Raw genomic sequence first — 20,978 nt, 5'->3', positions numbered from 1 at the left:
GACCCCGCCACCCTTCCTAGCACGCGAGAGCATGACGCGGGTTTGTCGTCTTACCCTTGCATGATTTCCCTCGCACCTACAGCATACGGCGTGCGGCCGCGCTCTTATCGCACTCGGTGTTTATACGGAACCTCACGGCGACGCCGACGGCGGAAATTAGCCCAGAGTGTCCATAATTTCTATCGCAATAATACCTACTTATCTACGCTGGTCGTAAGATTCTGCACAACTGGGAGAACTTACACGCTGTACTGAACCGAAACTATAAAAGTACGCCAGTATCGGACCAGCCCGCAGCGTCGCCAAAGCGGATAGACCAACGAAGCTCGTGGGACAGTCTGGAAAAACACTTGGCAGTAAGCTCCGCCAGTACAACATCGTATGCACCTGTCTGAAGAAGCCACTCGTGCGCGCAGACAGCGTTAGAGACGCGGTCAACGGATATTTAAGCCCATAAATGCGCGGCCTTCCTCCGGCGCCACTTTAGCGCCCAGTTTCAGTCGGACCCGCGCTTCTGCGCGGCCGCGTGTGTTGGCGTTACGTGATACCGAAACAATGTGCGAAGGTCAGTTCTGCAGCGTGCATAATTCCTTCGCGTATAGTATATACGCGAAGAATACACCTGCCGAGGTTTAGCAGCGTCGAGCGCGCTTCCTGCACCCTCACCGCCGAAAGCACACCGTCCCGCGTATTAACCACTTCTCTCTCTCTCTCCCCGCCGCGTCAACGTCAAGGAAACAATGGCGAGAGTGAATCAATCCCCGTGGCAGATAATTGCCCGAGGTCCGCATTCAACATCAGCCCGCGCGAGCGCAGAGCCCATTGTGTTATGACAAGCTCAAAAGGCGCAGCACACTAGCCGCAGCCGCCGCACCAAATACATTTTGCATGCGGGCGGACTCTTCCCTGCGCGTCAGGGTGAGAAACTCCTGTACGCGGAGTACACGTACCGTAAAAACCCGCGCATAACACGAACTTTTCTTATCCTTTTTCTTAATTTTCAAGCCTATACCGCGTTAAGCTTGCTTCTGCACCCGGGAACACTTTTCGGGTGGTCCTTCGCGGATTTTCTAGCGAGTCCTCGTAATTACAGAGAATGAAAGCTACAGAGGCGAAGTGCGCGCCTGAAGGACAGCACTCATGAAGATAGTCACACACAAGGCTCTCATTCGCATTAGTTTAAGCCGGGGAACAGAGAAACAAACACCTTAATAACTGCAGCACACGTATGAACATAAGACATGAAACACACCACTCACCGTCAAATTCGAATCCTATCTTAACTTTTCGCTTTGCCTGTTCCGCGTTTAGGCAAATACCAACCATTGCAAGTAGCAAGCTACACTAATTCATTAGCTGCTCCGAGATACCGAAGGTGCTGTCGAACTGCCAGACCACTTGGCGCAGTAATACATGTGCAGCTTTCGATTGCCCCATAGGTACAGAAAGCCGTCAGTGAGTGCAGCATTACATGAGCGTGCCAAAAAAAAAAAAAAAAATGTTTACCTTTCAGTGCACGTTAACAGCCACACTTTTCAGATAACATTGCATAACAGAAACTTAAACGAGCCCCAAAGCAGGTAAGTGCTATCACGGCCACCCAGATCGGGCAGCAGCGGATCTGGGATACCATTGTGCAACCTACCACAACTACTAGTGGGCGGCACAGCATGAATTGATGCTTTTGTGTAATGTTTCGCGCATTACGGGAATACATGTGCGAAGCAGGCGCCCGTGCTGAAATAAGCGCTCGCATTTTTCCCTTCTCTATAAGTACCTTCCGGCATCACTTCTCGGTGCATATCTATCAGGCATCCGCCCTGTAATTTGCCGTATCACGAAACTACAGTAGCATGCGCCCATCACCCCGCACCGTTCGACGCGAGTAATGGCACATCAATCTCCCAGGCGCGCAAACCTACCATATACAATCGCCGGCACTTGCCACTGGGTTGTTAGAGGAACAACGCGGCGAGAAAACTGCCGTGAGCGAACTCCGTGATTTGCCGTCTCGTCGCCTGGATGAAACTGTTTTGTATATTCGGTATGCCTGTGTGCACCGTGGTTGCAGGGTCGTTACAGACGTGTGAAGTAATTTCGTTTGTTCCAAATATGGGAGTATTCATTACGTGCGGGTTTATATAAGTATGCTAACCCCCAAAGTAGCGCGAGTAATCGAATCTCTGTTCTGCGTAATAAAAAATAAAATGCCTATATAAATCCTGACCGCATAATGTCGGCTCGTAGGCATTTCCAAAGCACACCGACCTCTTAATGAAATTGCACATTATATATTCGACGGCTTCCTAGACTTGCTTGCTTTTCTATGATTCAGCCATATCGGTACGTGCCACTATATATACTGTATAGCGTGTGCCCATTCTCTAGCTCGGTTAATTCTCTAAAGCCCCCAGGATGACGCTTCCGCCGCCTAATACGCGGGTCTTTACGGTACTCGCTCAAAGCAGGTCGAGAAGTGACAGGCATTCACTAAATATCCTGAAGGCTGGGCCGCGGCCGCAGCTCCTTTCGCCCATCCTTTGACGCGCGCTTCACCCGCGACCGAGGTCGGCTGCGGCGGCACCCTGGACGACTGAGAAATGCGTCCACGCGCGTTTCGCGACACACCAGGTTTCTCTTTCTTTCTTTTTGTCAATGGGATTCCACTGACAGTCGCCCGAATTTTGGACATTTGCTAGGGGAGCGATAAAGCATCGTTAAACTCCGGCATCAGTACAAGCCAAAGACAGCGCGGGTATACTTAACCACTGGCTGAATATCCCGCAGGCCATAATACACGGAGTACTCTAAATTACGCCGTCGACGATGGCTTGCGGGGCCAATGTTAGTCTTGATGTACCCGTTTCATTTCGTTTTCCCAATAAAGCCGCAGGTCATCATGCACGAATTAACATCTATAGTCATTGATTGGTACGACAGCATATAGACGTACATACTATCGTGCTTGGTCACCACTGCTCTTAACCCAAATACACCAACAATATGTGGTCCTAATACGCATTGTGCAGGACTCAACTGTTCAATTCTGTGGGTTTTTTTTTTTTCTTTCCTCTCTTTTTTGTATTGCAATTCGCTCGCAGCGCCAGTCCTCACCGACTAGCACGGTAAGTAGGAACAAACCAGTCGCGTGCTCCTCCGTAAATAAAACAAAAACAAAGTGCGTTTCTATAACTGCCGGATGTGCCTAATATATATATATATATATATATATATATATATATATATATATATATATATATATATATATATATTACAAGTTCCAACACACCGCGCGAAACATGCCGTTAGTCGAGACTGAGCTAGCACAGGCATGCGCAAGACGGGAAATGAAGAGAAAGCTAGAAGCGGGTGAGCCGCACACGTAAAAGTAAAAAGTCGGCCGATCGCGGGAGCTGTCACAAACGACCCGAGTTCTTGGTAATATTCGCCAGCCTGTGCCTTTTTTAACGGCGCGAGCGGTCCATTATACTGGGGGCCCTGCGGAGCGTGCGCCAACGAGCAAGGAAAAAAAAAAAAAAAAAAAGACAGCGCTAAGGAGGAGGCTCCCAGAAAGAGCCTGCTTCGAGAATCACAACATGCGGACGGGCGGCGTTCTGCAAGAAGCCATGGACAGACGAGGCACAGAAAGCGGCTACACGCAAGCTGTGCTGCTCAACGCACAACCGACATCGCCGCCCGGACAGGGCTGCGCCAGCAGCCCCAAACGTTTCGACGGCGCCGAGGAGTATACGGCGACACCGTCTGTCAAATCTGAACGGAGGCCTTTGACGAACCCCAATCGCCGCGCAACGAACCGGCTTTACTAAATGCGTCCCAAGCTAATCTCGCACACCTCGACCTCTAAAAAAAATTTTGATGGACAAGTTTGCCCTACGAAGATCTATATCTGTCTGCCCCGTGACTCGACCGACATCGCGCTACCTCCTTTTCTTATACGGTGGACGGCAAAGGAAACGGCACACAGCAACGACTCCTATGTGGCCCGAGGACGAGGTAATCTGCGGCAAACTAGAAGTCCGCGCAGTGCTTCCTTTCAACGACCCGCGGCCCGGCGCCCCGACGGGGTCAGATGCTTCTCCTCAGCAGGCACCGCACGTGCACCGCGACTGGCGGCGCAGCGGAGCATGAGCGCGTCACGTACGCAACCAGACCATACCACCACGGGCCGCCGCTTACCACAACTAATACATACGCGCGTCGCTTTCACCAGTTTCCGGTCCCACCGGGAGGGCGCCCCCGCGCATGCGCGCTCTCGGCGCGCCAAGCTTTGTGTCCCGCGTGTGCCCTTCCTTTCTGCGCGGACAGCAACAAAGGCGCGGTCGGAGGTCCCCTTTGTGCGCGCCTCTGGCCAAGACAAAAAGAGCGGAGGCCCGCCGGCCGCACAGCAGCGCGGACGAGGATGGCAAACAAAAGCGCCCCCGGCTGAATGATGGCGGCCGCCAGCGGCACACGCGAGCACGTAACGAAGAGGCGGCACATGCGCCGGACGAGACCTCGGGCAGGGCACGGTTTCGCGCGACTGTGAACCTTATCGCGTTAGGCTTAGCCGATCTCAATTGACCCCGCGATGACCAACGTGCATCGTTATTAACATATATACGCCGAGTTGCATACCTCTAAATTCTGATTTCGGCGCGGAAAGCTTAAAGGCGAAGATCATAGTACTCGGCGTTTTTGATGCACTGGAGGGAGTTGTCAGTTGGAAAAAAAAAAAACTATTTTAGTCTTCCAATAACATTTTCGTTGTTTTCCCTTTCGGTACGAATGTGCTGTACGTAGCCAGAAGTAAAGGTGAACAAGTTCATTCTGGTGTAAAGGCGCCAAAGCCAAGTAAGAATTACCATACCAACCAGCCGAACTTTCAATCGCTGTGAACAAGTTGTTTCAATTATCCTTTATTGCGAATGGTATTTGAACTTTGTGGTGGTGAAGAGATACTGAAGAGCAACACTAAATCATTATATATATATATATATATATATATATATATATATATATATATATATACTGGTAAAGTATTTCTTCAAAGGTTTTTCGTCAGGAGTCCGTAAGGAAGACCGAAGTTCCCTCTATCGGATTCCGGGGCCATGGCGTTCTGCTGCTGAGAGCACGAGGTCGCCTGTTCGATTCCCGACCACGCCTACCGCATTCTTGAGGGGCGGGAGTCGGGAAAACTCAAAATATATATCGCTCGCACCGGTAGGCCGGGCGTCCGAACGTATACAGGCAATGGAGCTCCAGCTGCACTGCGGGCACTGCACGCCCATAACGGCCAGCTGGAATTTTAGCGTATACATCCGCATGGACGACACGGCCAACTGCAACAGTTCAACGGGTGCGACCAACGTTCGAGCGTCGCGCGCTTCAATCGACGTTCGTCCACCTATTGGAGGAGCGGGAAATACAGTAGGCGTGTCGAAGCTCCCCGATGATCACGGGCCTACCAGGACGAATATACGCAACACAACCGCGCTCGCCGTGCAGCGATGACGTACTCAGTATATCTGGCTGCTCACTTATCACGTCGCATCATAGTCATTAGAAAAGTTTAGCAGGAGACGTGAGGCTCGTTAATGATGGTTCATCATTGTTTCGAGCAACGCCACTATATTAACGTGACAGTCTTCTTTCTATTTCACATGTCTATTGCGCGCTGCCTCAAAAAAGAAAGAAAAGTGATCAATTCATGGGGTTTAACGTCCCGAAACTTTTGGGCTACGGAGTTCTTCAACGCGCACCTAAATCTAAATACGCATCTCGTCCCCGATCGAAATTCGGCCGCCAAGAAATCTGTTACCATCGGCTGCGGCGATAGTGGCGGCGCACCACCTAGTTGACCTGCGATCGAAACCCAGACGAATCCGCCATACATGACGTCTCGCACTGTGTGGCTGGCTGCTCGTCGATGCACGAGAAACCGCGTTCCGCTTTGCACCGTGAGAACCGCACCGGCCGCAATCAAAACAACACTCGTCGACGCGGTTCACGGACAGAAGCCGCTAAGATCAACAAAAGCTGCCAGGACCGGCCGCGCGAAAGAATGGAAGGCCGCCGATCGCCAGCTTCCACCCCGCGTCCGCGGATGTTGCAAAGCGAGCGGAGATACTCGAGAGACACAATGGATACACACCACGGCCCGAGAACGAACTTGGACGCGATCCAGTTGGGAACGCGGGACAATCCCCGACGACACACATGGCGGCCGACGGTGGGCTGGCTGCAGCACGGAGGACGATGTCTCAACCGGCTTCTTACAAACCCCGCGCCGTCGTGGCCGATTACCCAACCACTCCACACATGCACGCGAGACGCGGCGGCGTCCATACGCTCCCGCGCGCTCCCTCAAAATGGAGGCGCGTCCCTCTCGTTGGAGGCGCGCGCGCGTACACTCCCGAACAAAGGCGGGGGGCCCCTCGAGAAACTCTTTTCGCATTCAAGGAGATGAATCGAGAAAAAGAGTGCGGGGCGTGGACGCCGAAAGAAAAGGAGCCACGACCCGAAGCAGCGCCTCGCCAGCAAAATGGAGATAAGGGAAATCTGTAAGGCGCGGCTCATTTTGGTGCCAAGTAAAAATGGAACTTCCCGGCCGCGAGGGCCTGTCACGCCTCCCTATGCTGGAAAAAAAAAAAGAAAAGGGTATATTTCCCAATGTTTTTCTCATCATCGTTCTATTCAACTCGTAAGTAACGGGCGTAGTCCACAGGCAATGAAACACGTTCGCTCTTGTTTTCAACAGGCTTCTCGGCGCTTGCTAGAATGAAGTTTTGACCCTTCAATGCGGGCACCGCCAGACCGTACCCCGTACAGATCGTAGAAAAATCAGTGCGCGGCTTATGAGTACGACTTCGACGAGCGAAAGACCAGTCTTTCTATAGCGGCTACAACCTATTGAACAGTCATCTAGAAAGCATCTACAATTGTCTTTGCTTGAATTCTCTTGTTAGCGCTTAATGTATTTAGCGCGCGAGATTCGGAGCACCGCAGCAGCAGGTATAGAACTTGGAAGCCTCCCGTACTCGGTATCGCTTTTCGCAGAGCGGGGAACGAAGCACTGTCCATGCGACTGCGCAAGGTTAAGGAGGGGCTGTTTCGGACTGACAGCCGTAACGACCACCTGTTTGAGCACACAACAGCGAATACTAGCACACGAACTTCTTCCTGTGCCTGTCAAAGAAAATTGGAAACGATCTCATCACTGGCACATTTAGCAAACACAAAGTGATGTCAAGCATTACCAGAATGCGTAATATTTCCTCGATTTATTGGCGAACAAACCCAGTTTGTATGCGCGGACACCTGCAAAACACGCACAGAATTATGTGTATTAAATTTGTTGTGCTACATATTAACCACGGACATATTAATATTACTCACGTAATCGGTCACTAATACCTCAAATGAAAAATCCGGCCGGCTTCACTTCCTACCACCCTATGTGTGTGTGTGTGTGGGGGGGGGGGGGATGTTACTTCTTTGGGGGGAGGCGGAGAAGGGGGAGGCGTAATGACCACCTTATCAGGCCCGCAATTCCTCGCACACCAGTAAATCACGATAAGTGAGCTCCAAATCCAATTTCCGACGAGGCAAAAAAAAAAAGAAACAAGAAAAAAACGAAAAACATGACCCCGACTGCGTTGCGATATCAAGCTCTATACGGACGACGGCATCCGCGCAGGGTCATTGACGCACTCGGTGGCAGTTGCACATAACCAGGCCGGCCGTGCGCGTCGTTCGCAGACCCTCCCATTCGCGTCCTCGTCCCTTTCCTCTTTGTTCGCACAGCTGCACTGCAGTGCAGCATCAGCGGCGATGACGCACTCGGGCCCCGGCGCCTGGGCGCGCGCAGCGGTCGACAACCCCACGCGCCGAGCTGCAGAGCGGACGGCGTGCAAGTTGGGGAAGGAACGGGAGCGCCCCCCCGCACTCCCCCTTTTCACCCGGCCGACCGACCAGCCGCACTGCAAAGCTCGGGACGAGATGGCAGGGAGGAGGGGTAGACGCGCGGCACTGCAGAAGCGGCGGCCCAGTGTCGTCACCGCGAGAAGCCCAGCGGGAGCCCGTGGTCAGGACGCCGCTGCAGCGCCGCCAGCGCTAATGGGCCGAGGAGAGGGGCCGCGCCGCCTTCCCCCTTTTCGACCCGATCGAAAAGCCAACCCGGGATTCCGGGAGCGTGCGGCGGCACCGACGTCGGAGGCACCCAGTTTGTTCGGCAGCGTTGGGGTGCGCGCCAACGTTGCCGTGACTATAGCGTCGCGTCCGGCGCATGCACTTGGTTCATGTTACGGTGTCCTAGTTCAGAAACGAGAGACCGACTAGCCTAACTTACTTCAACAGCGCAGAACAGTTCAATACCGAACGAGTCTGAGCTGTCTTTTATGCTGTTCGAAATCGCTGTGGGGGGGGGGTCAAAAAGCAACGCCTCCGGACTATAACCATCGGTACATTCAGTCATAAGTGTTGCAGCGGGGCTCACGGGGCGTGTCAAATGTGAGGTCTCGCGCTTCGATTCTTTTGCGAGTATTGAGGAAGATTAAGCTTGATTTGTACAGCTTACACCAAAATAAATGTACATCGACAGAGCGGTATAGTAAGTTCACTCGACTCGCTCTCGGAGTTCGTGAAGGCTGCGTAATTTCACGGCGGATACTAATCCTTTTCTCCGCTTAGGCCCGTTAGCAAGCCCTTATAAAAAAAAAAAAAAAAAAAAAACAGGTTGTCACTCTTTCGATCTGCTGGCCCCTTACTGCGCTGCGCTCAGTTCTTGCGAGCACTCCAAGCACGTGGATTCACAATATGAACATCGTATGACACATTAAAGGAAATCGGCAAGCGCTAGCTGAACAAGAAATAAATCTTGGGTTTTACGGGCCGGAACAACGATCTGATTATGAGGCACACCGTAGTGAGGGACTCCGAATTAATTTTGACCACCCGGGGCTCTTTAACGTGCATGCGGCCAATGCACAACACACGAGCGCTCTCGCATACCGCCGTCATCGGAATGTGGCTAGGATCGAATCCGCGATCTTGAGCTGCACAGCGCATGCATGCCATAGCCACTGCACTGGCGGGTCGCTAAGAGGAAAATCCCAGCTATACGACAGACTGTGTTCCGAAAGCCTTCCGACCCCACATCCCAACCTCCGTGGCGTGCCAAAACGAGCACGTGACTGGGCGCTCGACTCGGAGGCTCCATCGCGTTCGCTTCGACGCGACGCAAGATCACTTTCGGCCGAACTATGCGAAGCAGAAAAGAAAAAAAAAGCCGTCCAAATCTCCGAGGTGTGACAACCGCAATGAACAAGTCATGTGACCAGCGAGCCCAAATGAGTACGCTTCTGCAACCGCGTTTCGATCTATGTCATCACCACCCACTGTATATTCACGCGGATTCAAACCGCGACACGATCGCACGCACTATGTAAAAAGAAAACGAAAAATTGTGAATCCTACGCTTGTGCGGTTCAAATCCAGCGCTAATGCAGCTCCACTTGTTCGAAGTGATCTTAATAATCTTCTGCTAATTAATGAGCTTAATATTTGATTATTCCTGTCTTCTAAATGATTCTGAATCGTGTTGGTTTACTTTGAACCGGTTTTGGTCAATTGTGCACTTGTTTTGACCCTGTTTCGAGCACTTGCTTTTTGAGCGCGATCACGACAGCTCACACGCGACGGACGCCGACGACAGCCCGGGCCTCTAAGCACTTAAAAAATGTGGTTGATCCCTCTTATATAGGAATCGGTATAGAACACGAAAGTGAAACGTGTCTTCGCAGAAGTAGTGTAATGTTTATTGCACATTGATATATAATGTCTATTGGTGTTTTGTGGCTAAAGCGCCCTTAGGCGTTGATGCACCCACGCTGACGCCTGGTGGCACGTCTCCTCCATCACGACTACCAACGTCGATGACCATGAGCAACCGTCGTGCATATGGAAGCTGCACTACGCTGCACACGCTAGCACAACGCGAAAGACGAAGCACGTAACTGACACACTAATACAACGCGCAAGACAAAGCACGTAACTGAATCGTCACCGAGTCAAATCAGCGCGTACAGCGCGTCGTAATTACAGCCTCCGCGATCAACTTCAGAAACATTTTCAGAGCTAATTGCGGAGGCCACGCTCCGCTGTGCTGAGTACGGTGAACGCCACCTAGGTGGCGTTGGTAGTGCTTCTTGATGCCAGCGTCCCTTCGAATGCTGGCATCGAGGCGTCGTAGTGCGAGACCACCGAAGCCTGACCATTGACTACAATGATGCAGGCTTATTTAGTGGTCCAACTATTAGTGATAACCACAAACTTGGTACAATAACATTTAGTGGACCGGCAGATAGTCATGCTAATACTGAGACTTTAGGAAATACGTTCACTGTCGGTGCGCGTTAGTGTCATAATGCAGTACTTCTCTTTTCTGCTCGTAGGCGGCGGCACCGCCCCGAGCAAGAGCGCGGGTACACGGAGGAGTGTTAAGCCCAGACCACACGTACGCTTGCGCACGCGCGTAAGCTCGCGTCTACGCGCCTTGCGGTTGCCGCGCCTAGCGAGGAATGGCGGTTTGCATCCACAAATACGCGCGACAGCGCGCGCTCACTGGCCTCGCTTGTTTGCACCTTGGCAGACGCCACTTCGTATTTGGTTGTTGGCAGTGCTTCAAAATGCTTCGATATTTATAAACGTAATTGTTATCTTTTTGGAGCTGTTCGATCAGCACAAAAAGTGAAGAAGAAGCACTTTCTTGCATGGTATAATTCTGCTTAACTGAGAGTTGAATGTATCGCGCCGTCGCTGCGTAGCCTGGCGCGCCGACGCGAGGCAGCCCAGGCGCGCGATAACTGAGAGGAGCTGATCACCGAGATCGCGCCGCGTAAGCACTTCAAAAAGGCTGGAGACGTTCCACAGCCAGTCAACGCGGGGAATCGCCACACGTATAGTCAGCGCGCAAACGCGCCTGTCCGGGCGTCCATCCCCCGGACTGACCTTCGGCGACCTTCGTCCGGCGAAGCTACTATATCGCACCGCAACCACAGCCAGGGGCTCGGCCTTTGCGTGACGCACGCGAGACTCGAAGCGCGCGCGCGCAAGTGATACACACAGCCCCCAGCCAGAGCTCCTTCCCTCGCCGCTCGTTGGCCGCCGCAAGCACACAACAACGCGTGTGTGGGAAGGCCATTTATAATGGCTCTGGCGACAACGCGACGCGCGACACAGTCGGGCTGCGGCCTTGCGCAAAAAAAAAAAAAAAAAAAAAAAAAAAAGCAGGGGCGACCGACCTCTTCTGCTGACGACCGGCGAGCGACTGAAGTTTGCACATACGTGCTACTGTATACACTGGTCCGCTCGGCTGCTGCAGCGGCGACAAACACGAAAAGGAGTTGAACAGTGGCCGTAAGACTGCTCCAAAGAGTGCTCAAGGGCACCGCCAGTATGCATGTACGAATGGCCCATCTCGCTTCTTTTCTTGGGAAGTGTTCGATTCCGTAAATACAAGGCAGTTCGACTCAAGTTCCGCAATGCATACGCCGCGTTCGTTGCCTGTACACTGCAGATCGCGACGGGGCCTCGCTCGCTGGGAGAAGAAAGTGATGCTGCACTTACCGTCGGTGGCGCTGTCGCTGCGGGCAATCTGTTTTCGCAGCGGTTCTGTGCAGAAAAGCAAGAACAAAAGGTCAGATTAAAAACAGAAAGAATGAACACATTCCCGCACACGTAAACACACAATTTTCGTTTGTCTTTCTCCCCAGCCGAGGTGGTGAACACGCGAGGATCTAACGAATTTTTTTTTTCTTGACTGTCGCTTTCAGTTATTTCACGAGAACGGTCTTGAAAAGAAGGAAAGGATGTGCCTACTTGTAAAACAGAAAGAGGAAATTGCATACGGATGCGGGCATGGGTTATAGAAGAAAAAGAAGATTGTGCAGACAAACAAGCACTCGCCATTTATTCTCGAGATTTTAATGTCAACGCAACGAGGAAGCACGTAGATATGTACACAGCACTGAAGGAACCTTGTTACCTCTAAACCGCGGTAACTGCTCACTCAGAGTGGACACGAACATCACGAAAAAGACAATTTTATTTATTTTCAGTTTTTTTTTTTTTACTTTCAGATACGCATTTTGAACGAGTCATAGCAGCCAGAAAAATATATAGCACAAGACGACGGTACGATGGCAACGTTGTGAAAACAAAACTTTAAAATTTCACGGTCATTAAAAAAAAGAAAAAAAGGAAGTCGCCTCTATTCCACCCTGTGGAAGTGCATATACAGAGAACGGACGTTAGACAAGTACCACCACCCCATCTGACGTCAGACGACGTTACACAAGCACCGCCACCACAACGACCGACGCACGTCACGCGCACACACACCACACGGGCGCTGAAGTACAGGGTACATCCTCATTCTTCTAGGCCGTCCGTCCGCCAAGCGCACGTGCTTTATTGCACTAAATTAATGTTTAAAAGAAAATTGCATCAGAAAAATGCGTGCATCAAATTGCATCAAAAAAAGTACGACTCACACAGAAGCTGCAGACATGGTAGCTTCGGATTGTTATTCGAATATACAAGAAAACATAAATCTGTTACGCGGAAACTGAAAGACAACACCATTTTCCAGCTGCCGTTTTTTTTTTTTTTTTTTTTTTTTTGGGGGGGGGGGGGGGGGGACCGCGCGCCACGAGAAATCCCGACCAACTAGAGGCCACCAGCTTCGCTGTAATACGTCGTTTCACGTGGGCTCGTATATACTCGAGCTTCTACGTGCTTCCCAGCGCTCGTTAACACCCACCTCGCTTTGATGGTCAGAGCGTGGCTTGCAGCAAAGCAGATCGGGATCAATAACAGATCAATGCGCTAACAACCATGAAACAATGACTTCTCGAGAGTCGTCCCCGCAATAAACCAGACGTTTCGCGATCGACCAGCGATAAAACGCTCGAAACAAGCGGCGCGCTCCAATAGCTCCCCGGGGCCCGTCGACGAGACATCGAACCACGATCAAGCTGAGTTCGAGCAGCAAGACTTTCTCGAGGAGGCACTGGGTCAATCACCGCGAGGAGATCACAGCCTCGAGTTTCACAAAAAAAAAGAAAGAAAGAAAGAAACAAAAGCGAGAGAACGAGGCGCCGGCAGAGGTCCGAAACGCGGTGTACAGGCAAACCGTACACGACGCGTCGCGTCGGCTCGATACAACTTCCAGCGACCGAGGGCCATTTTCAGGAGCTTCGCGAATCCATTAATCGAGGACGAATGTGTCGAAAGGCGGCTGCCTCTGTCGCCGCGGCGTGCCCGGTCACCGAAACACAAATATATATATATATATATATATATATATATATATATATATATATATATACCGATTGCCATCGAACCGTCCACCAACCAGCGCCTCAACGAATTGTCTGTCGACGCAGCCGAGGGACACAACGCCACGTTTGCGAACGCGGCGAGCACGCACATCACGCAACCGAGTTGCGGCGAGGAACAGCACTCGGCATATATATATCGCCGCACCGGCGTGAAAGAAAGCTCCTATCATTAATCTTCATTTGAGCGCTGGGGGAAGGTTATATAAACGAGAAGAAAAAAAACACCCCGACATCACGGGCACGGACAATGGCGGAAACCCCGGCGTCGCTCGGTCCCGAGTGCGTGTTACGCAGCGCGAATAAAAGTGTCAGGTGTCGCCTCGACGCGACAGCCGGTAGCAAATTTAATTAAGCCTCACCTGGCATGCCGTCCTGGGGACAGAGCGAGTATACACCTGCCTTGGCAAGCGACGATTTCGTGAAGCAGCGCGACAGTGAATAGGGACCCCGCGTTAGAGAGGATGGTGGGGGGAGAGGAGGGAGAGACGAAGCCGGTGTCTGCGAGGGGCGAAGTTGTTGGCCGGAATGTTTAAAGCGCGCGCACTGCGGGTCTTTTCAATCGCGGAAGAAAATTACCTGCGTACGCGTGACGAATTAAATTCCTATAGAAAAATGTTAAATATGGGCCGGAAGCTCCGCATGCGATAATCCGCTTATCATCACACAGGATCCTAAATCAAAACCGGTATAGTCCCGCTTCATCGTGCGCTTTTATTGGATTTGCATATAGATTGTGGTGGCCATGTTTTTAACAACGAAGCTGTGCCAGCCGTAATTTGTGGTGCGTGCCAAGAAACTACCGCGCCGTAGCCATGGCAACCTGGAGGAGGAGGAGGAGGACGGTCTCCTCCGCGCCAGCCTCCTGTCTTCCCGACTCCCGCCTCTCTTCTCTCCGCGGCGCGCTGAGCCAGGAAAAAAAAATAAAAAGCGAAAGCTTGCACTAGGGCGCGCAAAGCAAAGCTCAAGACAGCGAAGCTGGCCGATTAATATCGAGTGGCTAGCCTCCAACGCGTTCGGCGTCGGCAAGCAGCAGCGTTCTTGGCACTGTGCCAACATTGGTTAGCCTGCCTGCGTTTGTGGCATGCCAGGAGTGCTGTCGCTCGTAGGCGCCGATGCGTCCAGCGCTAGTCACGCGAAATGTCGCGAAAGGGAAGGTACTTCCGAAAATGATCGCTCGAGAATACCTTCCTACATGCGTAGTTAAGATAAACCAAGTTAAGACCTAGCAGCAACCAAGTTAATACCTAGCAGTATAGCAGCCAGTAAGTTTCGCTGTGCCTAAGCTTTGCGCGACCGAGTGCAAACTTGCAAGTCTTTTTTTTTTATTGGTCTTTTCGTTTTTTTCATTGGAAGGCGCGGCGACAGAATAGTATGCAAAGAGGCAAGAATCCACAGCGCCACAAAAGAAAAAAAAATAGGGGGGGGGGGGGGGGGGGAGGCGAGTAACGTACTTACGCGCGACCCTGGCATACGTCTAACAATCAGCACTACATCGCTACAGGCCCCGGTAATAACACAAGATTACGTCCCAAGGCATTGTTAAGTCTCAGAATCGTGTAAACTTTATTTGCGATTTCATTTTCACAATACAAAAACAGTGACAACGCAGTTTTAGACTCATCAGCGATTAACTATCCCAGCCATTTCCTCCCAGATAAGCTTAAAGGGACACGAACGAGGAATGTTACTTGAGTTCAGACAAGTAATTTATTATTTAAGAACTATATTCATTCACTCGACGGAAGAAAGTTTGTAGCAGGAATTTAAGGGCCAGCTTCTCTTATTGCATATAATTCACTCCGGTTTGTCAGTGTGACGTCAAGGCGCAGGAAAAGTAACTTGCTCAATATACTCATACTATACTCATGACTCATACTATACTCATATATATACTCAATATACATGACATGTCATGTATATTGAGTGCATCTGCATGGTTGCAGCTTTATGGATCGGTAAAGGACTTCATTGCGTTCTAGAGGAACCAATGCCTCAAGCTAGCAAGTTACTTTTCCTGACATCCCGTCGAGTTCCGTATCTCAGGGCAAGATCGGCCGTTTCGCTATTGCAGAAGTGAAATTCGCGAACACGGCCAAACTTTGCAGGCTTCTTTTTAGCTTTACACAGAACACCGCTCCGAACGGTCTCCAGCGCCTATAGCTGGCCCAACGCTGGCGTCACCGATAAACGTCATATCGTTAGCAATACGGTCAAATATTGATCCATAAAGGAGTATTGTGCTCCTGGGTATACCGGTACTCAACGCAAAAAACAAGACGGCAACTATGCATGCCGAATTCATTCCGGGCTATAAAACGCACTAATGTTTCAATACTAAAGTACGTATAAAAAAGAGACAGGGAAACCCTCGAAAGCAAATGCACCATGACGATGCAATTCCAACGCTCCGACAGCTGACGCCACTAAAACCTACCATTAAACCGACACTCAGTGAAACCAGGCGTGAAACGCCTATATAGAGACCATGTTCGTGGGGCATTTCCCTTGATTCAAAGTTCAGAGGGAGCCATTTCTTCAAAAGAGGTTGGCACACAATAGCCTGAATACACCTAAGGTCCATGCTGCCTCTCAAGTCTCTTCCACCACGGCGCGAAAGGCCATTGCCCTTGGATATTGCCTCAACCTTTGCGCGGATAGCGGGGGGCGCACACCGAAAACGCGGCAATCATGTGGCGCATATGGCGCGTCGCGCACATGGCAATCACGAAGTGGCGCGAAACACTGACGAAGCGCCTCTGCGACAATGCGCTCGAGCGATACGGCCTTCGTACAGTGTATACATACGTCAGCGGGGTATATGGCCCGACGGGGCTCACCATTTCGCAACGTAATCATTGGATGCTCGCAAGGTGGCGAAACGGCGACGGGGGGGGGGGGGGGGGGGGGGGGGGGGGGGCGCCGGGGGTGGAGCTATTATATTCGCGGAAACATTGCGTTTCCGTCACGTATGCTTTTGTTTTTCAAGGTCTCCTTCCTCCGCGTGGGCTGCAGCGGTAAAATAAATCGACGTCCGAAAGACGACGACATTGCCCCACATGGCATTTAAAAAGAGAGGAGGCCCGGGCGCTGAGCTTGCCCGACCGACAAAGGATGGTCGTGCCGCAGGGGCAACGTGCCATCGATTTCGTCGCGTAGTACGTTCGAGGTCACAGCGAACGTTGTGCAAACATGATCACGTAGTGCACCGCATTCTCGTTGATAAAGCTGCGGCGGGAGGGGGGAAAAATGAAGCGGCTTGTGTCTTGCACCCAGGTTGGGAGACGAAAACGCTCTCAACTAGGCCGCGCATGCAGGTCTGCCCTTTCGGAAAGTGTCGTCACGCCAATTGTCTGGGCTACTTGTGGAGCCATTTGCGAAAGTGGAGTATAGAACCAAGATATGCCTTGGGCGCCCATTCGCGGGCGCGGTGCCTGTTTGTTCGCGGAGATACGGATATTAAAGGTCGCCATGCCAGTATAAGAATACGTCTCAGCCATGGAACTTATAGGTGCGCGAATATCACTTCTTTGTGCATTTTTATTTATACAATACTACAGACCTTGCACAGGTCGAATTAAGCAAGGTAGGGTGTGTACAACTTCTTCGAATACGAACTGTGTAGTAAGTATCGAACACCGAATAGTCAAACGCAAACGCGTATACTACAAGTAGGAACAAACATTTCGGTTTAATGAAAGACCACGCTTGTACTGGCTAGTGAAAAATAGACAGCTCAATATCAGAGACAATTAGGATCAGTTTGAAACATAAAATTACCATTTGTCATTAAAAAAAGCTGCACGAATAGCCTATCAACAAGTTTACAGCTGGATTGCAAGCAGGACTTCCAAGGATATATAGCTGCTGAATAAACGGTTACACAGAAAAGATCAGAAGTTGAGAAAAAAAAAAAGAAAAAAGCTGCCCAAGGACTTGAGTGCCGTTACCACAGGTATAAGGGCTCGTTGTAAAGAAAATATCACTCGTACGTTGTAGCTCAAAAGATCAAGCTACTACCACGACTAGACGGCAAAATACACTAAATGACAAACTACACGCAAGCATATCACAGGTTGTCATGTACGCGCGCTTCCGCCATGAAACAAAAAATAAAATAAGAATAAAATAAAATAAAAGAGCTTAATTACCCATTTTGTCACTGCATTGCTTCGAAAACTCTTGCTGTCGTTTCACTTCTAAAATGCTCGATGCTTTGTTTAGAAGACAGAGAACAGTAACCTAAGCTTTAACTCCTAACAGTCCATCGGTCCAACAGTCGGTATAGTTGCAAAATATACAGTTAGTTTCGATATTCGAAAATACCGAATAGTTCAATTTCAAATACGAATAGTTAGCGCGTAATATTCGATTCGTATTCGAAGCTTGGAATATTCGCCCGCCCTTAAAATAAAAAGAAAAATTATGGGCTTTACGTGCCAAAACCACGATCTGATTATGAGACACGCCGCAGTGGGGGACTTCCGAAAATTTGGACCACCTGGGGTTCTTTAACGTGCACCTAAATCTAAGTACACGGGTGTTTTCGCATTTCGCCACCATCGAAATGAGGCCGCCGTGGCCGGGATTCGAGCCCTTAAAATAAATAATGAGATGCGGAGCGACCGCACGTTGAAGATCGAAATAGAGAATGAACATCGAGATGGCGTTATGTTCGACACTTCAACTACAAACTAAATTGCGGGCTGGCCATCTCGAAGGTGCAGGCGAAAGTGTCGAGTATCCGGTAAGTATGCAAAGCTCCCGACAGCGTTTTCGGTGAACGATTACTAATATCGACTTCCCCACGCCTAACAAGCATTACTCTCGTTCCCTCTATTCGCGTGCGCTTACTTTTGAGAACTACAAGGCCAAAAAACAACGCGCCAGCCTGTAGGGAACGCCAAACGCCATACACTTAGCCGTCAAATTCCAAACAGGCAATAAACCATGCGGACACGTTGGGCGTTAAATTAACAGCGTGCTATCGCAGCGTCACCGCATCTGACGCTCGGAAAGTGTGAAAAAAAAAATAATAACACCCGGCGTATTCAACAAGGCACAGCTCACTCTCCCAGCAATCAACGAAACTGCACATTTAGAGGCTGTCAGCACTCCACGCTAACGAGGGACTGTTCTCCCATCGCCGCATCGCAGGACCAAGCTTGTACAGCAACGCGACGTTTCTGCGTCCGAACCTCGACGATTCACTCGCGCCGCGCACGCGTGCTACGTGCATGGGCGCGCGACAGAACCACGCCCACTACAGAGTTATAGTTTCAATGTATAATTACGCGAGGCCGCAATGCCAGCCAGAGAGCGCCGTCGTCCATCCCTACTCTATCTAAACTACTATACTCCAGCGGACGACCTTCACTGTAACAAGCCACGGTTTGCGTGCATCGCCCGTACACAGACTCACGAGCGGCTAGGGCGGACCACAGGTACACACCGCTTGCATGCATGCAGCAGGCGTATTGTAAATATGGCGTGCAACCCGTTCGTTACACACGCCTGCACGCGTTACACACAAAAAAGAAACAAGGAAAAAGAAAGAGAAGAAAAGAAAGCGCCCACTCTGGTGCCCACTCGCGCGGGCTCGCTTTTTAAAGCGACCGGACGTCCGCCCGCCCCGCATCGCTCTAATGGACTGGTTGCCGAGCGAGTGTGCCTGTGCGTTCACGTAACGGTCTTCAACGGTGCACTGTCACGGTGCTTTCCACCTGAACGGCCGCACAGCAGCTTTTCACGCGTGGACATTCGGGAATGGTTTTCAAAACGGGTGGAAGTACTACATACACGCCCATAGAACGTCATCGGCAACCGGCCGGTACGCAATACGCGCGGTCTCTGATATGCTCCTGCACTTCTTTTTCCGCACAGCAGGAACTGCGCAGCAACAAATTACGCTACATCGTGTTAGCGATAAAAAATAACAGTGCAGTCACAGTGACGGTTGCGAAACATACACTCATGCGTCTCTATCGGTACTTTGTGATTCACCCAAGTGAACATTGTGAGACGAGTTCACCTGCGGACACGAGTAGCTGATCTCTGTCGTTCAACGCATATATACTACACACAGCATTTCGAGTCGGAGAAAAGCAGAATTTGACATCGCCAGGCTATGACGCCATGCTGCTGGGAAGATGGCTGCCGGTCAGTTTCCGAAAGGCAGTGGCAGTTACTTTATTGCTATGCGACAGAGGCAGGAAGGAGAGGGAGAGGCGGGATGAGGAGGAGGAGGAGGCCGACGAACCATCGTGCTTGTGCTGCGATTTCGATGGGCGAACATCGGACGTTCAGTAGAAATTTGAAGCCTTCTATACATCCGGTGTTCCCCCACTCACGTACAGCTATTAAAGGCGTAAAAACCCCCTACCATCTCCTTGATCGCTGCGCCGAGACTTCTTCATTAGGATCTCCCGTAAATGCTTGTTCGTTCTTAAGAAGGCAACAGGGACGTTCGCCTGTTGACATGACGCACAGACAGTCATTCGCCTGCCTGAGCGCGGCCACCCTCTCTTCTTTCTATATCCTTCGCTCGTTCCCGCAAAATGAAGTGCGGGTCCTTCATCACACGGGGGGCCCGAGAGATGACCAGCGCAGCCGGCCGGGGCGCTCAGAACCCGAAGGGTTCAACAGCCGGATTTTCTCAGAACGAGTCCCCCCGACCGCCGCCGCCGCTAATCAGCGCCTTCGCCAGGCGCTCGGACCAATGAGCTTGCCCGTCGCGCTCGGACTCGACTATGTTCCACCACTGTGCACAGAAAGGACCAAGCGCAACGGCGTTCGCTCTCGTTTCCAGCCAGGTGCGCGCGACAGGAAGCCAAGATGGACGCATTGGATCACTGCGAAAACAAACTCTATGCCACACGCCACAAGAAACTGCGGCCGCGGTACTCGCATCGTCCTGGAACCGGCAGTGCGCGACTTCTTTCCGAACGGCAAGGCCAACAAGTGGCGCGCGCGTGATCTCAAAGCACCCCGCCCCTGTTGATATTTCTACGTGAATCAAGTGGACGAAGGCAGCAACAACAGTGCACCCAGCAGCAACACGAACCGCGCGACACCAAGAAGACGCAGGAAAGCGTGTGACAACGGTGCGCCCGTGTCGTCCACTTGTGGCGCTGCTGCGGAGTAGTTCAGGCGTCAGCCTGAACTATCCCGCAGAGGAGGTCCCCCTTCCTCCTACCATTACTAAGCGCTACATGGTGTCGAGCCTGGTAAGCTCCCACCATATGGGAGCTTACCACTGTCGTTGAAAAGAAAAGTGTACAATCATTGCATTGTACCGGTGCTAACATATGGGGCAGAAACTTGGAGGTTAACAAAGAAGCTCGAGAACAAGTTAAAGACCGCACGAAGAGCGATGGAACGAAAAATGTTAGGCCTTGTTAAGAGCTAGGAAAAGAGCGGTGTGGATCAGAGAGCAAACGGGGATATAGCCGATATTCTAATTGACATTAAGAGAAAAAAAAATGGAGCCGGGAAGCCATGTAATGCGTAGGATGGATAGCCGGTGGACCATTAGAGTTACCGAATGGATACCAAGAGAAGCGAAGCGCAGTCGAGGACGGC

The 20,978-nt window shown here is 51.1% G+C and overlaps 1 protein-coding gene across 1 annotated transcript in view; it reads right to left on the bottom strand.

Annotated features, from left to right (window-relative positions):
• The window catches only part of LOC119455667 (mediator of RNA polymerase II transcription subunit 1-like), a 227,269-nt gene that overhangs the window by 149,651 nt on the left and 56,640 nt on the right, over positions 1-20,978 (bottom strand). Inside the window, exon 2 of the mRNA XM_037717086.2 lies at positions 11,626-11,670. Within this exon, the coding sequence (XP_037573014.1) occupies positions 11,626-11,670 (45 nt within the window). The remainder of the gene's footprint in view (positions 1-11,625; positions 11,671-20,978) is intronic.

This window comes from Dermacentor silvarum, chromosome 6 (genome assembly GCF_013339745.2).
Source record: "Dermacentor silvarum isolate Dsil-2018 chromosome 6, BIME_Dsil_1.4, whole genome shotgun sequence".
NCBI classification, from domain to species: Eukaryota; Metazoa; Arthropoda; class Arachnida; order Ixodida; family Ixodidae; genus Dermacentor; species Dermacentor silvarum.
This window is presented reverse-complemented; position numbering and strand designations above follow the sequence as displayed.